Below are 17,171 nucleotides of genomic sequence, written 5' to 3'. Positions count from 1 at the left end.
ATCGTGGACTATGGCTTTTGCAAGTTGGAGGTGATCATAAGACCTTGTCTAAACACACAAGCTGAACTGCTTTAACTATACCAGTATAGTATCAGAGGGGTAGCCATGTTAGTCTGGATCTGTAAAAGCAACAAAGAGTCCTGTGGAACCTTTAAGACTAACAGATGTCTTAAAGGTGCCACAGTACTCTCTGTTGCTTTATACCAGTATAGTTAAAGCAATACATACACACATACACACCATGGATGCAGTTACACCAACATAAAGGTGCTTGTACCAGTCTAGCGTAGTCCTCTAGGGGAAGGAAAATAAACTATAATGGCATAAAGCACCTTTACACTGCATCCAGACTACGAGTATATTTTCTCCAATTTTGTCCACAACTTTCTTAAAGTAGGGTGCCCAAAATTGGACACAATATTCCAGCTGAGGCCTCACCAGTGCCAAATAGAGCAGAACCTTTATCTCAGTATCTTACATGGGACACTCCTGTTAATACACCCTAGAATGATATTAGCCTTTTCCGCATCTGCATGAGATTGTTGACTCACATTCAATTTGTGTTCCAGTATAACTCCCGAAGCCTTTTCTGCAATACTACTGCCTAGCTAGTTATTCCTCATTTTGTAGTTGTGCATTTGATTTTTTTTTTTTCTTTCCCAAGTATGGTACTTTGCAATTGTCTCTACTGAATTTCATCTTGTTGATTTCAGACCAATTTTCCAATTTATCAAGATAATTTTGAATTCTGTTCCTATCCTCAAAGTGCCTGCACCCTTCCCAGCGCGGCAAATTTTGTGTGCACACTCCACTTCATTATCCAAGTCACTGATGAAATTATTGAAATGTACGATTCCCTTTGTACCTGATCCACAGAGGATATGAGTCTGTTACAGTTCTCAGCCTGGTTGCTTGGCTTTTTTAGCTCATGCTGTAGAGACTCACGCGTTCAGCTGTAGTAGTTGACAGTTCAGTCTCTGGTGCGACAGCTTAAATGGCAGCCATCACACTTACCTACTATGTTTTCAAGGCAGACTATACGTTTACATACATATCTTGTACTTGGTCAGCAGTATGTCAGAATGCCCACTACTCTAGGACCCTGTTGTGCTGTGATATTTAAGAACAACACGAAGGAGTTAACATTACTGTGACAAAGACTTCATTATGTTGCTCTAACATAACTGCAAAGTGCCTAGATCCTCTGGCGAGAGGGCTAAAGAGACCTACTCATACTTTATATTAAGGGTACATTTATAAATAGTTTTTAAAGGGTTAATTAATTATTAATAAATGTTTTAAAGATTAATCAAGTGTTATGGATTGTTAGAGTCAAACAGTTTGTTTATAGCAATCATTAACACCTTCTACTGATGTCCTGATAACCAGGGGTTGGGAACAGCGGATACAGACCTATGCACTGTACAGGCACATCTCTGAAACTATTATCTTGTTGTCCTGAAGCTCAGGTTTTTTACCACTCTCCCCTACCCCCAGCTGTTCTGGTTGTGATGAAAACCTCTCAAATGGGAATGGAATGTAGCCGTGCAAAGATGTCTAGGTTAGTCTGGAACAGCTCTGACAGGTGTGAATTGCCCCATTCATCTCCCTGAGGTGTGAACCCAGACACCCAATGATGATTGTTTGAACATCAACACAGTTAGCTATTTCATTCCTCATGTGAAAGAGGAGAGGCCGGGTCACAGATCTGCACAATTCCTTGTGGGCAACAACTCATTTTGGTGCAACAAATGGGCAAGAGGTGCCACCACTTATTTTTTTCCTTCTAATCAAGAAGGATCCAGGCCCAAGGAGGAGAGCAGATTCCGTGGGCATAGTCAAGACCATCCAGGGAAGCCTGATTTAAAGAGCCCAGTGGACCTCAATTAACTGAGAGATATCTGATTTTGATGACTCAAGTGAGAAGCGCTTATTGTGGGGGAGGAGGCTGGAAGACTTTTTCTCCCCAATCCAACCCCAGTCTATAACACATACTACTCATATCGGTAAACTTGTAACATCTATTAGTCACTTATTAACCCGTTGTATGCTGTTGATACATGTACCCTTCATAGAAAGTGACCAAAACCCCTTGGAGAGCTTCAGAGCTCAGTCCTGCTGCCAAAGAACTCAGTGACAAAACTCTCATTGACCTCAATGAAAGGAGGATCATGTCCATTGTCTATCTTTAATTGGCTTAGGCCCAACCCATTTTCAAGAAGCTGGATGGGGATGTTGCTAAATGCTTCTATGACATTCACATAAGTAGTCTGACTGTATCTCCTTGAACGTGACACTGCACGGATGTGTGTTTTTTGAACGCCCATTTGTTTTTCCATGACATTCATCCTCAAAGTTTTAAATATTACTCCTGAAAAATGGAGTTCACTAACAGCAAAACAAATAAATTGTTCAGTTCTGGTATACGCTCTGTAAAATGGATCTGTTCCAGCTGAAATCAGTTGAAGAGGAGGAATGAGAACAAGGGGGTACCTTATGCTGAAGCCAGCTGAAGCATCAAACACATTTCGTAAGCAAGGAGTACAGCCAACTCTATCACTACAGTTTCATAAAGCTGACCTCAGTCAGTTCATATTGAGCTGTGGCTGTGTGATTTGCTCTCTTAGCTGCTATAGAGACTTTCTGGAAGCTTCTTATTAGCTTTTGAAAAGAGCCATGGCACAAACTGGACTTCTAATTTTTCTCCTCATTAGCATACTACTGCTGGATCAAGCTACTGGCCAGGCTTCCACGTTCAAAGCCAGAAAGCACAGTAAACGTAGAGTGAAAGGTAATCAGTTTAATTGGGGGGAGGGGGTATATACTATGGGCATTTACAATACTCTTAAATATTATTTGAACCTGTGGTTAATATTATTTTAAAAATGTATTATCAAAGGGTATTTGTGCCTATATTTACTCTGTCTAGAGAGAAGATGCTGTATACGTTATTTGGGTTACAAGTACAGTTTAGCACATTACACTTCACTTTACTCGTATTACATAAATATAGGGTAGAGAGCCAAATACTGTCCTCTCAGCTCCATTGACTTTATTTGGGATTCTGAGTTGTAAATGAGATCGCAGTTTGGCCCATGATCTTCAGTTCTGTATTATATAATGGATATCACCAAGAATGGAATATCATGTGCATCTGGTCAAAACAAGCTCAATAAACTAACAGACTCCCAAGAATTTTTGTTGAGATTTATTTTCCATGACCTAGAAAGTTTTTGTAACTTTTTAATGGGATATTTGTAGGATATTCTTCAATTCTATTCTTTAGGGAGTGTCGTACAATGATGGACAAACGAAGCCCGAAAGAATTGGTGAGAAAAGTATAGTTTCCCGCTAAATATACGCAGAGCAAAGACAAAAACCTTGAATGTTGGAAATGTGTGTATTTAATTTAAAGTTACTTTCCATTTTTTAGAAAGCATAATGTAGATTACACAGCTGGTGAATATTTACTTGTTAGTCAGTGAAAAGTAAGCAGCTTACACAAGTCCATTTCTTACTATGCTCACACTACTCTGAAAGTCGGGAGGCTGTATGGCATTTGTTTCCCCTTCTCATGAATCTATCTGTCTAGTTTTGAGGGTTTTACACCATACTCATTACTATGGTATCTGGGAGCCCTGATTCCTATTTTAACCCATGTGCATTTTTGTGCAGTAGCAAAGTAAATCTGAACATTGGGCCTCTTTTATTTAGGTGACTAACTTTAGACACCCAAAATTGAAAATGTCTGCCATAGCATCTTTTGGGATTGTTTGGGGTTCTTTTACCAAGACAAGTATATAAGGCAGGTTGTAGCCCAATCACTAAATATAGTTTTCAAAGCGAAAATTCCATGAAAACAAACTCTCAACATCTCCAACCCATCTAATAGTTAAATTAGGCCATGTCTACACTACAAAATTATGTCGATCTAACTTACATATGCATACAGCCACCGTAGTTATTAAATCGCTTGTGTGCGTGCACACTTGGCGCCCTGTGTCAGCAGGGCGTGTCCTCACCAGGAGTTCTTGTATCAATTGAATTGTCAGTGTAGGGAATTGTGGGATGGTTTTTGAAAGTCAGTAAAAGCTGACGGAAGTAACTCAGCAACTACATTGACACTGCATTGGCCCAATTTCATCAACCTTGACTCTACCCCATTTGGGGAAGTTGTGTTACTAAATTGGTGTAGAGAGGCGCTTATGTTGGGGGGAGCCAAATTTAAGTGAAGACACTTCCACAGCAAGGTTGATGCAATGCAGCTTACATTGACCTAACCATTTAGCGTAGGGCAGGCCTCAAATGTACAGCCAAAACCAAATCTCGTCAGCAGCCCTAGTACAATAATGACTGATCTCTAAGCAATAGTCTGAATTTATAATTCAGTAACACATTAAAAAGTTGGAATAAGTGAACTACCATGAGAGTGCATTGGAATTTCATGTGTATTTACCTAAAGAGAGCCCAAAATGCAATTCAGTAGAAACCAATGAGCGAAACAGCAAGCTGTCATATTAATATTATTCTGTATTTAATCTTGGGAAATTAATTTTACTAAACCTATGTATTTTAAAATACACCTCTACCCCGATATAATGCGACCCGATATAACACGAATTCGGATATAGCGCGGTAAAGCAGCGCTCCGGGGGGGCAGGACTGCACACTCCTGCGGATCAAAGCAAGTTTGATATAACGCAGTTTCACCTATAATGGGGTAAGATTTTTTTGGCTCCCGAGGACAGCATTATATCGGGGTGGAAGTGTAGTTAAATATGCAATTTATTTGTTTATGAATATTTGTTGCTTTATTCTCAACCGGCATACATTTTGTGTTGGTATAATCTGATTTCAATGGAAGAAGGTGCACTAGTGTCACAGAGAACTGAGTCTGACCCAGGTGAACATTTCGTTTGGCTTATAATGATTACTAGAATTGCATTGCTTTGATGTTGTGATTTTATGGCATTTAAATGATTGCTACTTAATTTTATTGCATTACAGCATTTTGATTGTCTCTGAACATTGTAAGTACTATGATTTTTCTTCCAACTAAAGAGTTATGCAAATCTAATACATGCAGAAGCCCATGATATTTTAACAGGGCTTCTGACTTAAAGATCATCTTGAATGTGTATCATTCTTTCTTTCTTTTAAGAAAAGAACAGTGATCTAAAGACTCAGATTGACAAGCTGTGGCAAGAAGTAAACTCCCTGAAAGAAATGCAGGCACTTCAGACAGGTAAAACATGTTTTATTAGTCTGTTTTTACTAGGAAATAGAATCATAGAATATCAGGGTTGGAAGGGACCTCAGGAGGTCATCCAGTCCAACCCCCTGCTCAAAGCAGGACCAATCCCCAACTAAATCAACTAAATGTCACTAAACATTTTATCAGTGAAACCAAACATCTCCTGCCCCACTATAATGTTCAATGAGGAATCATACTTCTTTGACAAGTGGGATTCCTTAGCAACATGTCGCTGAGATGTTGCCAACATCTTCCACTTGATGAAGCCAGCAATGACCTGGACTTTGGAAGAGCCATGCTGGCATACCTCGTGGTCTATTACCATATAGGGAAGCATAGCCAAAAATAAATAAGATTTAATAAATGAGACTGTCGTGCAAATCAGGCATTGAATGTAATCTCTCTCTTTGAAAAGGCATTTCTAGTTTTAAATCCTCTTGGGTCACTTGAAATTAGCATTTGAAGGGAGGAGGATGGTGGGAAAAGTGACTGGAAATGAAGCCCTAAAGAGTTTTATGTCCTCTGTATGTTATCCTGCCAGTGGCAATATTTATCTATCAATTGCCCAAACAGAGATTTGAATTATGAATTTCCAATCAATATCTGATGACCAGGACATACTGTAACTAGCCCTTTAGCACTTTCTGTCTTCCATTTATTTACTAGGGACTAGACTTAGCTAATGCATAACACGCTTTACTTTGGCACTTAAATGTCACAAGTATGAAAAGACCTTTAGATCCTTGTCTTTGGCGTGAAGCCAAGAATCCACCTACTTCCTGGCAACTAAACCAGCTCTGCCAACAATACAAACATCCATTTCTCCTCAGCATACATTATGAACCCGATGAGGTGAAGCCAAATGTGTAAAGTTGGCAGTAGGGACTATTTACGAAAAAAAAAGAAGTTAAACAAACAACAGGCCTACATCGTCTTTGTGTGTATGTGTGGGCTCAAACAACAGCATAAATAATCCTGAGGAAATTACTGTACATTCCTGGCTGGATCCAGGCTGACAATGGTGACCCAAGTAGATTAATATAAAAAGCATAGAGGTGGGATTTTCAATAGCCCCATCTGGAATTAAGATCACAAGTCACGTTGACTTTCAGTGGGACTTGTAGGCCCTTAGGGGCTTTTGAAAATCTCCCACTAAAATGTCAGCTCTGTTCTGGAACAGCCCTGGCCATTTTGCCAGCCAGGGCAGAAAATGTTCTTGGTGCTCTCCCCACCCCCACAAACCTGCACACGAGCAGCCAAATGCACAAAATAAAAAAACAAAAGCTGAGTGGCACTGCCCTGCTCGCCTGCTCCTAGAACTGGTCCAGACCCTATTCTAATATGTGACTCCGTTTCTTAATCAACATGCTCAACCATATCTATTCACAGTCTGTCTTCGTGGAACAAAGATCCATAAGAAGTGCTACTTGGCATCTGAAGGTGCCAAGCATTTCCATGAAGCCAATGAAGACTGCATAGCCAAGGGAGGGACACTGGCTATCCCCAGAGATAATGATGAAACCAACTCCCTTCAAGACCATGGCAAGAAAAGTCTGCCAGGGGTTGCAGACTTTTGGCTGGGTATCACCGACATGGTAAACGAAGGGAAATTTGTTGATGTCAATGGGATGGCTCTAAACTATTTTAACTGGGATCGCTCCCAACCAAATGGGGGAAAGCGTGAAAACTGTGTCCTGTTTTCCCAGTCATCTCAAGGCAAGTGGGGGGATGAAGTCTGCCGTACTGTCAAAAGATATATTTGTGAATTTCTAATCCCGTAATTCCATTCCCATTAGCTGCACCAATATTTGGTTATTAATGTGCAGGTTTTGCATGTTAGTAGTTCCTTCTACTTACAGCGGTGAATTGAAAATACTTATTGAAATGCACATCTCCCACAATACACAAATCTTGCCTTAAGGCAGGAATTTTCTTTATTAATTTATTTTCCATTCAACTGCTAAAAAGGTTGTGTTTAGTGAGGTCTCTCACCATGCAACTGTGGCATATGCTGTACGTTTTGTTTTCAGATATATTGCATCATATTTTGCCATATACTCACAGATCAGATGTATTGCAAAATATGATGCAATACATCTGATACGATGTTATCAACATCGTAAAGTCAAAATCCATCTTTCAGACCCACACTACATATCTTTATACATTAGTGTTTGCTTGAACCCCATGCAGAACTCCGGTCAATATTTATGAAAGTTCCACACATAGAACATTCACTAGAGAGTGAAATTTGCCAGCATGAAGCTACGGAAGCTTATTAAGTAGAACTTTAGTGGCGTATAAACCTCTGCAAATGGATGGAATTCCTCTGCTGGAGCTCAACAATGTAGCTCGGAGATAAAATTTTGATCAGAAGGAAGAAAAAAAATGAATAGAAGCTGATGTTATTCTAAAAGATTATGGAGTTAAAAATGACACATTCCTAGAAAGTTGGGGAAATATTCCCACTAGCGATCAAGACAGCAGCCCAGCTAGAAATGTTTGCTTCAACTCAGATTGATTTTATTATTTTTAAATGTAAAGCATGTCATTCGGAATGTTCTTCTGCCCATTTTGAAGTGCAACCTCAGGGCTAGGTCATGCTTGCAGCTTGCCATCCATAATAAGGGGCAGTGCACAAGCACACCACCCAGCAGGAGCAGTATGCTCAAAGACATATTGCCTTGTGGCGCTCCCTGGTTGTAATGGGGGGGGAGGTAATTGGTGACAACCCTTTGCAGGATGCAACATGCTAGTAGCAAACCCGCTCCGTTGCCTGGCATATAGGGATGGGCAAAGCCATGGCTTCACCTGCTCCTTCCCACTCCCCTCTCAATTGCTCCTCACGGGAACTATCTAGGGTACAGCCTCTGCACTCCACCCGAGGACGAGCATGGCAATTAACACAGCGCCAGTGTGGAACAAAGAGAGAGGGACTCTTTGCCCCTACCTACATCTCTATGAGCCTCATTATCAAAGAGACAATCTAGCCTCACGAAACGCCAGCTGTGGAAATTTTTTGTATGTACTGGTCATTTGGAAAATATTGTCCTTGTGTTCCGGCACTGACTTGTTTACATGCAAATTCCAGTCAAGCACCTGATGTTTGAAAGTGGAGGAATTACACTGTTTATTTTTTGCTATTCTTAATCTTTCAAAAGAACTGTAAATAAATCCTATACGTTTAGAGAAATGGAAACGATAGAAAAACAGAAACCAGCCATATACTTTGCTTTGCATCACCCAAGTATGCTTTATCTTAATGGTATGTACAATGCAGTTTGCAAATAACCTCTTGCATCCTAGAACATGAATTCTGTTATTTGGAGGTCAACTCTTAGTTTTCCTTTTAATTATACAATACATTTTAATTGCTAATAAATCAAACATATAATTCACTAGTGGGTTGTTGTTGTTTTTTGAGACATGAAGACATGTACAATCAGCATTTCAAAGATAAAGTGTACAAGGTTACATGTATTGTGGTTCTGTAAATATTGTGTATACATCCTGTATGAGAGAGAATTCCATCAACACTGAGGCTGAGAGAAATCTGAGTGAAGCTGCTATTCCATAATATCGAGTACTTAAGGCGGGCTTTGCTCAAGATGCATTGAGAAGACAGGGTTCAGACACAGATTAGGTTTAGGATAGGGCTTGGATTCACGTTCAAAGCCAAATCTGGGCTAGGATCAGAGTCTAATGTCACCAAAATCTTGCAAGACTGTGGGCCAAAATAATAGAAATCATAAGAGTTCAGCTGTTCTTGTGACATTTCTGCCATCTTGGGCTGAGTCTGATGCTGTTGAAGTCACATGAGAGATACAGACAATAGGCCCTTTCTGATTTCAGCTCCAACTAAGAACCAAAGCTATTGCAGCAGGTCTGGTGTCAGCAGTGGTACAAATGGAATCTATTTCTTACCGGTATGGGGGCGGGAGGGGAGGGAACGGGGGGGGCACGTGACCTTCTCACATGACACTCCATGTGACTGCTCCCCACCCCCCAGCCCGGGGCCCCCATGTTCTTCCCGTCCACTTCCCATGATCCACACCCCTTACCTGGGGAGGCGGGGGCTCTGTCCTCCTCCCGCTGGGCCTTTGGAACCACAGCAGGGAAAGGAGCAGAACGTGGGGCTGCAGCTCCCCCAACGGCTGTACCGCCCCATCCCCACCCTCCCCAGCCCTGTCCTCCGGCAGGGCTGCTGCTGTACAGATGGAGGAGACCCTGCGTGGAAGGGCTGGGGCCGGTACAGCTGCTGGCATGGGGCCATCCAGCTCATTCAGTCGTGTTTTGCTGCTTTTCTTTCCGGTACGCCGTGCCACCTATAAATATCTTGCTGGTACGGTGTACTGGACTGTACCACCCTACTTGCACTGCTGGGTATCGGTGACTCAGAATGAAGGTTCCACTTCCAGTTGGGCCCATCCCTAGTATTTGTAAGTGGAATGTGATACCTTTGGGTAAGTGGTTTGCTCACCCACAGATTTCTCTAGCCAGCTAGGGCCAAGGTCACATAATTTCTCAAAAACTAATCACCATTAGGGCTGGTTGGCACCTGGCTGGGAGACCACCAAAGACGGTGCAAGATGCTGCAGCAGGAAATGGTGTAGTCATTTTTGATAGGGGTCACTCTTCTCACTGATCCAGCATTCCAGTACGGCAGTAAAGGAACTGACATGTTTGTGGGATCATCTTCCAGGTGAGATGCTACACCAAAATCCTGACCCCCTCTAGTCTTTTGCTGTCCATAGCCCTTATCACAAGAGTAGTGAGAGTAAGTGAGTTCTGTAGGCAGATTTCACTGTAGGTAGTTAGATTCTGGCTAACTAAATTCTCCTGAAATTTCAATCAGATAAGCTTTTCTCCTCATCTTTAGCTGTTGTGTTGCTATGTACTGGCAAACAGCTGCCCCCTTCCATTCCAGAAATGGCCACACATCAATAGTGGGCAATGGTACCTGTACATATAGAACCATTTTATACATGAATAGTTATTATTACTGCACCTTCATTGGTGAAATAATTATTTCTCTAGATGAGGAACCTGCAATAGAGGCTTAACTGTCCACCCTGCTAGCCATCCTCTGAATTAAATTATGGGAGCAAAGCAGGCTATCAGGATCTATCCGTCTCTATTAAGCTCAGCAGATGCTATGGTCCCCGTTTGGTTTTGTTTTTAAACTGTGATTTAAATAAATGGAGAGCCCTACAGTAGTTTGATATGGCCTCTTATATGCCAGTTCATTGGGTTAGTTAATTATATAAATATATCTGAAATTACTTTATGTTCAACATGTAATTTCACCACAGTTTTGGAAACCTATTCACATGTGCAGTAGCACAAATACCTACCGAATTCCAAGGGGGTTACTTTTTATTTCTACTCAATTTTCATCCATTTACATTAAGTAATAGCAATATAAACTGGTTATGGACACTACTGGGGGACATTTTTCCATATACAGCAGATGTCATACACTTTGTTAAACAAACAGACATCTGTGCCAATTAATTAGTTCACAAAGTTACAGCCAGTATGGGGGACTCAGACTTAGGTCTTAACACTCCCAGCCAGATGCTTTGTCTAATAACTGGGATATCTGAAGTAGACCAGAAGGATGGGGTGAAAAAGGCAGGGCAAAGAGAATGGTATGGCTGGCAGGAAGTTAAGAGTGGGCAGGGGAGAGAGAGGAATTGGGATAGATGAAGAGGAGGAAACAGAGTGATGGTAAGAGTCAATTGCCAGTAATTGGGCCAAAGCAAAAAATGTTCCTCTCCCCCCATTCACTCACATCCATGAAATAGGTCACTTGATGAGCTTCACAGAGCTTTGCAGTTGTGGATCTAGACAGTAGTGACTAGCAAGTCCTAGAAGGACCTTGTTAAATAGCACAGACAATCTTCTTCCATTGCCCCCACCCTCACTCCTCCACCCAGCCTACCCCATCCTGTAGATACTATGTAGCAATTGCACAGAAGTGACTATTGCCCTCTCTCCACAGAAAACAGAGTCAGTTTCACCTACTTGCTCCTCTCCCTCCAAGAGGGCTTGCATGGCCTCCCTACTGCAGGGACCAACTGTCACCAGTAAAGGATCTGAGTGCACCAGCAAAGCACAAACTGCCACATTCCCCTCCTTTTCCTCTAACTGTGATCATATCGCTGCATGAAGCCAGGATGACTTAGCATTAGGGGATGGGTGTTTGATGCCTGATAAGGAAACAAGCCTGTCCCAGATGGCTTGAATGACTTCATCAGAGCCTCACAGGGGAATGTATTTCCTAACCAAGTAGCCTTTCTGTGCTGTTGCTCCACTTTTATCCCAGAATGGTGAGTGAAATGGAGAATGCTCCCAAAGCAACACACTGCTCTTGGGGTCAAGGTAAGAGGGACAAGCTGGTAAGCAGCACAAACAGCACTGAGCCACAAACTATCATTGGCAAAGTGAAAATCATACTTCTCTGTAAATAATCACAGTTTGGGAACACTGACATAAATCCTACTCACTCTGAAAGAGAGAGAGTGAAGCTTTGTTGAAGAATTCTTGTCCCAAGTGCTCAGACACTACTGGGATGGAACCCACGTAAGCATTTTGACAAAAAGACTAGAGATCAGACAGGCAGAAGGAAATTAACCATTTACAAAATATTTTTTGCCAACTTTTCTACATGTTAAATAGTTTTGTTTCTTCATCTGTGGTTGTAAGTGCAATTAATTGTAAGGCATTTTTAATTAGCTCTTTTTCTTTCACTTGGATTATTAGTGAAATAAATTAACACAAAAAATAAAAATAAAAAACCAAGGAAAATATTGGTTCCTGGTTAAAGAGAATCAAAATGATACAAATAAATCATTAGATTGAACACACTATAAAGTTATTTTCAAGTCAAGTAGGAATCATACAACCTCTGTTCTCTATGTTCAAAACAATGAGTACAGCCTTTTGAGAATTTAGCTGCTGTTTTATCATGCGTATCATCACTTCAAAGTTGTTTTCATTTCAAAATGTTTGAAATGGAACAATGAATAGTTGTTTTTTTCAAAATACTTGAGGGCTTTTTTTTTTTAAATTTTCACCATTTGTATTGCAAATGTTAATGAACTAGTTCTAGACATTTTGTGTTTACTAAAAAAATTGGTCTTTGGTAAATGAGAAATATTGATAATTGTTTTGATTAAAAATTGAAGGAAAAAAAGGCCTCCTCTTTTGTGAAAAAATTGACAGTGTCAACTATTATTTTATTAAAAGTTATTTCTGAAAACAGGCCATTCTCCAATAAAACATGTTTTTGTTTGAAAAATGTTGGCTACCTGTAATCTGCATCAGCATTTTATTTTATACAGATATAGTGTATGTCAGGAGTCTCCATATTTCCTTCTTCCAGCAGAGGTCTACCTTTCCTTAGTAAAACCCAGAAAGATTTTCAGACTATAGCTACATAAATACACACACACTGCTACCAATTCCCTCAAATGATTTTTTGCTTTGATATAATAAAATACAGGTTTGGCTAACAGTATATGTCAAGGACTGAAAACCAAACAAGTATGATAAGAACTGATAATGGCTTTGAGGACCTGTGAAACCCATGACCACTGAGAACTTAAGGCCTGAACTTAAGATGGGCTTGGGTGTGCTATTGTCTGAACTCATTGATTGGGATGTGGGGCTTTCATCTTCATATGAATTATTAGTATTGCCTAGGTAACCCAGTCAGAGATCAGGACCTCATTGTGCAAGGTGCTGTACAAACAAAGGAGAAAAAGACCGTCCTTGCTCCAAACAGCTTATACTCCCTCCTTCTTCCTCCTGATAATGGAATGTGTCACATGACCCATGGATCTTGATTCATCCCCTAACCAGACCCTCCAGTTGTTAATACCTTGCATTCCCAGACCCCACCTGTAATCCTACAGATGTTTTTCTTTCAAATTCCCCTTCTGCTGCCTTCCCCCTGACTCCAAATTCTGATGGTCCCTGCTCTTTGCACCTGGTTGTACAGCACCTAACATAATGGGGCCCTGATCTCTTTTGAGGCTCCCAGATGCCCCTGCAATACAAATGATGATAGTCTCCACTGAACGCAGCCAGGGTCGCTTTGTTTTGATCACTGTCAGAGCAGCGTATGGTAGGTGGTTGGTTAGTTAGTGATTTCCCACTGATGACTTTCCTTAGGGAATAGTTGTGATGGCAGACCTGGAAATCAGCTGTTTCCTTTGCATGGGCTGGAGGGCGTTCAATGTGATACATAGTTTTCCACTCTTAAGTAAGTTACAGTAAAAATACCCAAGATCTGGAGTAGAAATTGCAGTAGTGACACCTAGTGGTATAACAAAACAATGTGGTTCCTACTTTGTTTTTTAAAATGCCAGATGATCTCAGTAATAAGTACTGTTAAAACTGCTTTCCCCCCCACCTTTTAATTCAATGCTAAAGAAATCAGTGCAGTGTAATAGATCTACCCAGCTATCAGGGACACTACGGTGTAGGCTTAATGTGCATGAAATAATTATATTTAACAGTCATCTTGACAGCTGCTGAAGAGTCTAAGGCCTTGTCTACACTACGAGAGTAGTTCGATTTTACTTAAATCAAATTTTTGGAATCGATATTGCAAAGTCGAACGTGTGTGTCCACACTAAGGACAGTAATTCGACTTTGTGAGTCCACACTAACGGGGAAAGCGTCGACATTGGAAGTGGTGCACTGTGGTCAGCTATCCCACAGTTCCCGGAGTCCCCGCTGCCCATTGGAATTCTGGGTGGAGCCGCAAATGCCTTCTGGGTAAAAAAAAGGTGTCCAGGGTGCTTTTGGGTAACTGTCGTCATCCGTCCATCACTCCCGCCCTCCCTCCCTGAAAGCGCCGGCGGGAAATCAGTTCGCGCACTTTTCTAGTCAGTGACAGCGTGGACGCCACAGCACTGCGAGCATGGAGCCTGCTGCAACCATCACTGCAGTTGTGGCCGCTCTCAACGCCTCGCAACTTATCATACACCTTTCCCTGAGGCAGATGCAGAAAAGTCAGGCGAGGAGGCTACGTCAACGCGGTGATGGCCTGAAGTCTGAGAGTAGCACAGACCTCTCAGAAAGCAGGGGACCCAGCGCCGAGAACATCACGGTGGCAATGGGTCATGTTGATGCCGTGGAAAGGAGATTCTGGGCACGGGAAACAAGCACTGAGTGGTGGGACCGCATAGTGCTGCAGGTCTGGGATGAATCCCAGTGGCTGCGAAACTTTCGCATGCGGAAGGGAACTTTCCTGGAACTTTGTGAGTTGCTGTCCCCTGCCCTGAAGCGCAATGACACCCGGATGCGAGCAGCCCTGACTGTCCAGAAGTGAGTGGCCATAGCCCTGTGGAAGCTTGCAACGCCAGACAGCTACCGGTCAGTCGCGAACCAGTTTGGGGTGGGCAAATCTACCGTGGGGGTTGTTGTGATGCAAGTAGCCAAGGCAATCGTTGATGTACTGCTGCCAAAGGTAGTGACCCTGGGAAACGTGGAGGCGATCATAGATGGCTTCGCAGTGATGGGATTCCCAAACTGCGGTGGGGCCATAGATGGAACTCACATCCCTATCCTGGCACCGGAACACCAGGCCAGCCAGTACATTAACAGAAAGGGCTACTTTTCCATGGTGCTGCAAGCACTGGTGGACCACAGGGGACGTTTTACCAACATCTACGTGGGATGGCCGGGCAAGGTTCATGACGCTCGTGTTTTCAGGAACTCTGGTCTGTTTAGACGGCTGCAGCAAGGTATTTACTTCCCGGACCACAAAATAACTCTTGGGGATGTGGAGATGCCTATAGTCATCCTCGGGGACCCAGCCTACCCGCTAATGCCCTGGCTCATGAAGCCCTATACTGGCGCCCTGGACACTGAAAAAGAACTCTTCAACTACCGGCTGAGCAAGTGCAGAATGGTGGTGGAGTGTGCTTTTGGCCGTCTCAAGGGGAGATGGAGAAGCTTACTGACTCGCTGTGATCTCAGCGAAACCAATATCCCCATTGTTATTGCAGCTTGCTGTGTGCTCCACAATCTCTGTGAGAGCAAGGGGGAAACCTTTATGGCGGGGTGGGAGGTTGAGGAAAATAGCCTGGCTGCTGATTACTCACAGCCAGACAGCCGGGCGATTAGAAGAGACCAGCGGGAAGCGCTGTGCATCCGGGAGGCTTTGAAAGCAAAGTTCCTGAGTGAGCAGGGTAACCTGTGACTTTAAAGTTTGTGTATTGAGAAGCTAAACCTGCCCCCATTTCTTTGCCCAGTTAATGTTGACTATCCTATCCAGTTACATACCCCCTTCACCCCACTTCCAACACACATTTCAAAATAAAAATAGTTCTACTTTGTTAAAGCACACCGTTTTCTTTAATACTGTATTCGCGGGAATTTTTTAAAACTGGGACGCAGACTGTGGTGCGGAGCGGGTGTACTGTAGTGGCGCGAATGCAGCTTCTAAACTCAAGGATTGACAGGCTCCGCTGCGGTGGGATGGTTGTTTCAACGGAGCCTGTCACCCCTCCTGATAGGGACTGTGTGTATGGGGGGGTCTATGTGACTTTGTGGCAGGGGGAGGACGGTTACAGATCCCCTGCTGTGTGGCTCTGTGATCCTGCCTAAGGACCGCCGCTTAAGATCTGTAACTGCCCTCCCCTGCCACAAAGTCACAGAGCAACCCACCCCCCACCACATAACATGAAAACAACCTCCCAGACTAACCAGGGTAACTAGTCACTGCATCACTGCACTATGTATGTGCCCTGCTGTTGTGCCTGCCCCCAACTATATACCCTGCCAAAGGTGACTGTCCTGTCGAATTACCAACCCCCTATCCCCCCCTCCTGCAAAAGAACATGATGGAAACAGTAGTTATTATCAACCAAACATGGAACTGGGAAAGTGAAACTTGGACGGGGGCTTGTGTCAGGCGGGAAGGAAAGAACTTGTCAAATTTTGGGGAATGAGAGCCTTCTGCTGCTCGAGCTCTCTGCAGGGGTGGAGTGAGAGTTAGCAGGGACTCTGCCGCCTCTCCTTCTGTGCACTTTGGGTGAGGGGAGTATGGGACTTGGTGGCGGGGGAGGGCGGTTAGAGATGGACTGCAGCGGGGCTCTGTCCTCCTGCCTCCGTTCCTGCAGAACATCCACAAGGCGCCGGAGCGTGTCCGTTTGCTCCCTCATTAGTCCAAGCAGGGTTTGAGTCGCCTGCTGGTCTTCCTGACGCCACCTCTCCTCCCGATCCATGTTGGCTTGGTGCATTCGGGTCAAGTTCTCCCGCCACTGGGTCTGCTGTGCTGCCTGGGCTCTGGAGCAGGCTATAAGCTCCGAGAACATGTCCTCCCGTGTCCTCTTCTTCTTATGCCTAATCCGCGCTAGCCTCTGGGAGTGTGATGACAGGCTAGGTTGTGAGACAGTCGCAGATGGGGCTGTGGGAATGGGAAAAAGGGAGTGAATTCCTCAGAAAGATAAATGTAGTTGTGAACAAAGAACATAGTCTTTCTCTGTTAACAAGACCATGCACAGCACCTCTCACATGCGCACTCAGCACAAGGTCGAATTCTCGGCCTTCGCATTCAGTGCCTGGGGTCTTGCACAGCACATTTGAGAACCGTGTCAGGACAACGGAATTTCTGTTGCAGGCAGACATGGTAAGCCGTAGACTTGTGGCAGCTTAAAACTTTAATATTAGCAATGGCCTCATTTCACATTGAAATCAATGTCAGTCCCTGCTGCCAGCAATTCGGCAAGCAGGAAGTCTGCTCCTGTCCCACACCCTCGCGGCTGTCCCCGGGAACGATCCCTTTCGGCTGCCCCTCTCCCGCCTCCACCGCGTGGCTGCAAACCAGCGGTTACAGTTCTGTAAAGGAACGGCAAAGCAGTCCCAACACTAACATTCCCCTACCTCATTCAAAGCAGGT

General features: G+C 43.3%; 1 protein-coding gene across 1 annotated transcript; it reads left to right on the top strand.

Annotated features, from left to right (window-relative positions):
• Positions 1-2,552: 2,552 nt before the first annotated feature.
• CLEC3A (C-type lectin domain family 3 member A) lies at positions 2,553-8,652 on the top strand. The gene is made up of 3 exons (XM_054048966.1): positions 2,553-2,791; positions 5,162-5,245; positions 6,644-8,652. Exons 1-3 carry the CDS (start codon positions 2,677-2,679, stop codon positions 7,033-7,035), a joined length of 591 nt encoding a protein of 196 aa, XP_053904941.1. The 5' UTR covers positions 2,553-2,676; the 3' UTR covers positions 7,036-8,652.
• The last annotated feature ends 8,519 nt before the right edge of the window (positions 8,653-17,171 follow it).

This window comes from Malaclemys terrapin, chromosome 14 (genome assembly GCF_027887155.1).
Source record: "Malaclemys terrapin pileata isolate rMalTer1 chromosome 14, rMalTer1.hap1, whole genome shotgun sequence".
Taxonomy (NCBI): Eukaryota; Metazoa; Chordata; order Testudines; family Emydidae; genus Malaclemys; species Malaclemys terrapin.
The sequence above is the reverse complement of the archived record's forward strand: the minus strand, read 5'-3'. Positions and strand labels throughout refer to the sequence as shown.

Excerpts from the sequence above, each read along its gene's own strand:
- CLEC3A (XM_054048966.1), top strand. The coding sequence starts at position 2,677 with ATGGCACAAACTGGACTTCTAATTTTTCTCCTCATTAGCATACTACTG. Across the intron at positions 2,792-5,161 it reads CAGTAAACGTAGAGTGAAAG|AAAAGAACAGTGATCTAAAG; the intron begins GTAATCAGTTTA and ends CTTTCTTTTAAG. Across the intron at positions 5,246-6,643 it reads AATGCAGGCACTTCAGACAG|TCTGTCTTCGTGGAACAAAG; the intron begins GTAAAACATGTT and ends ATCTATTCACAG.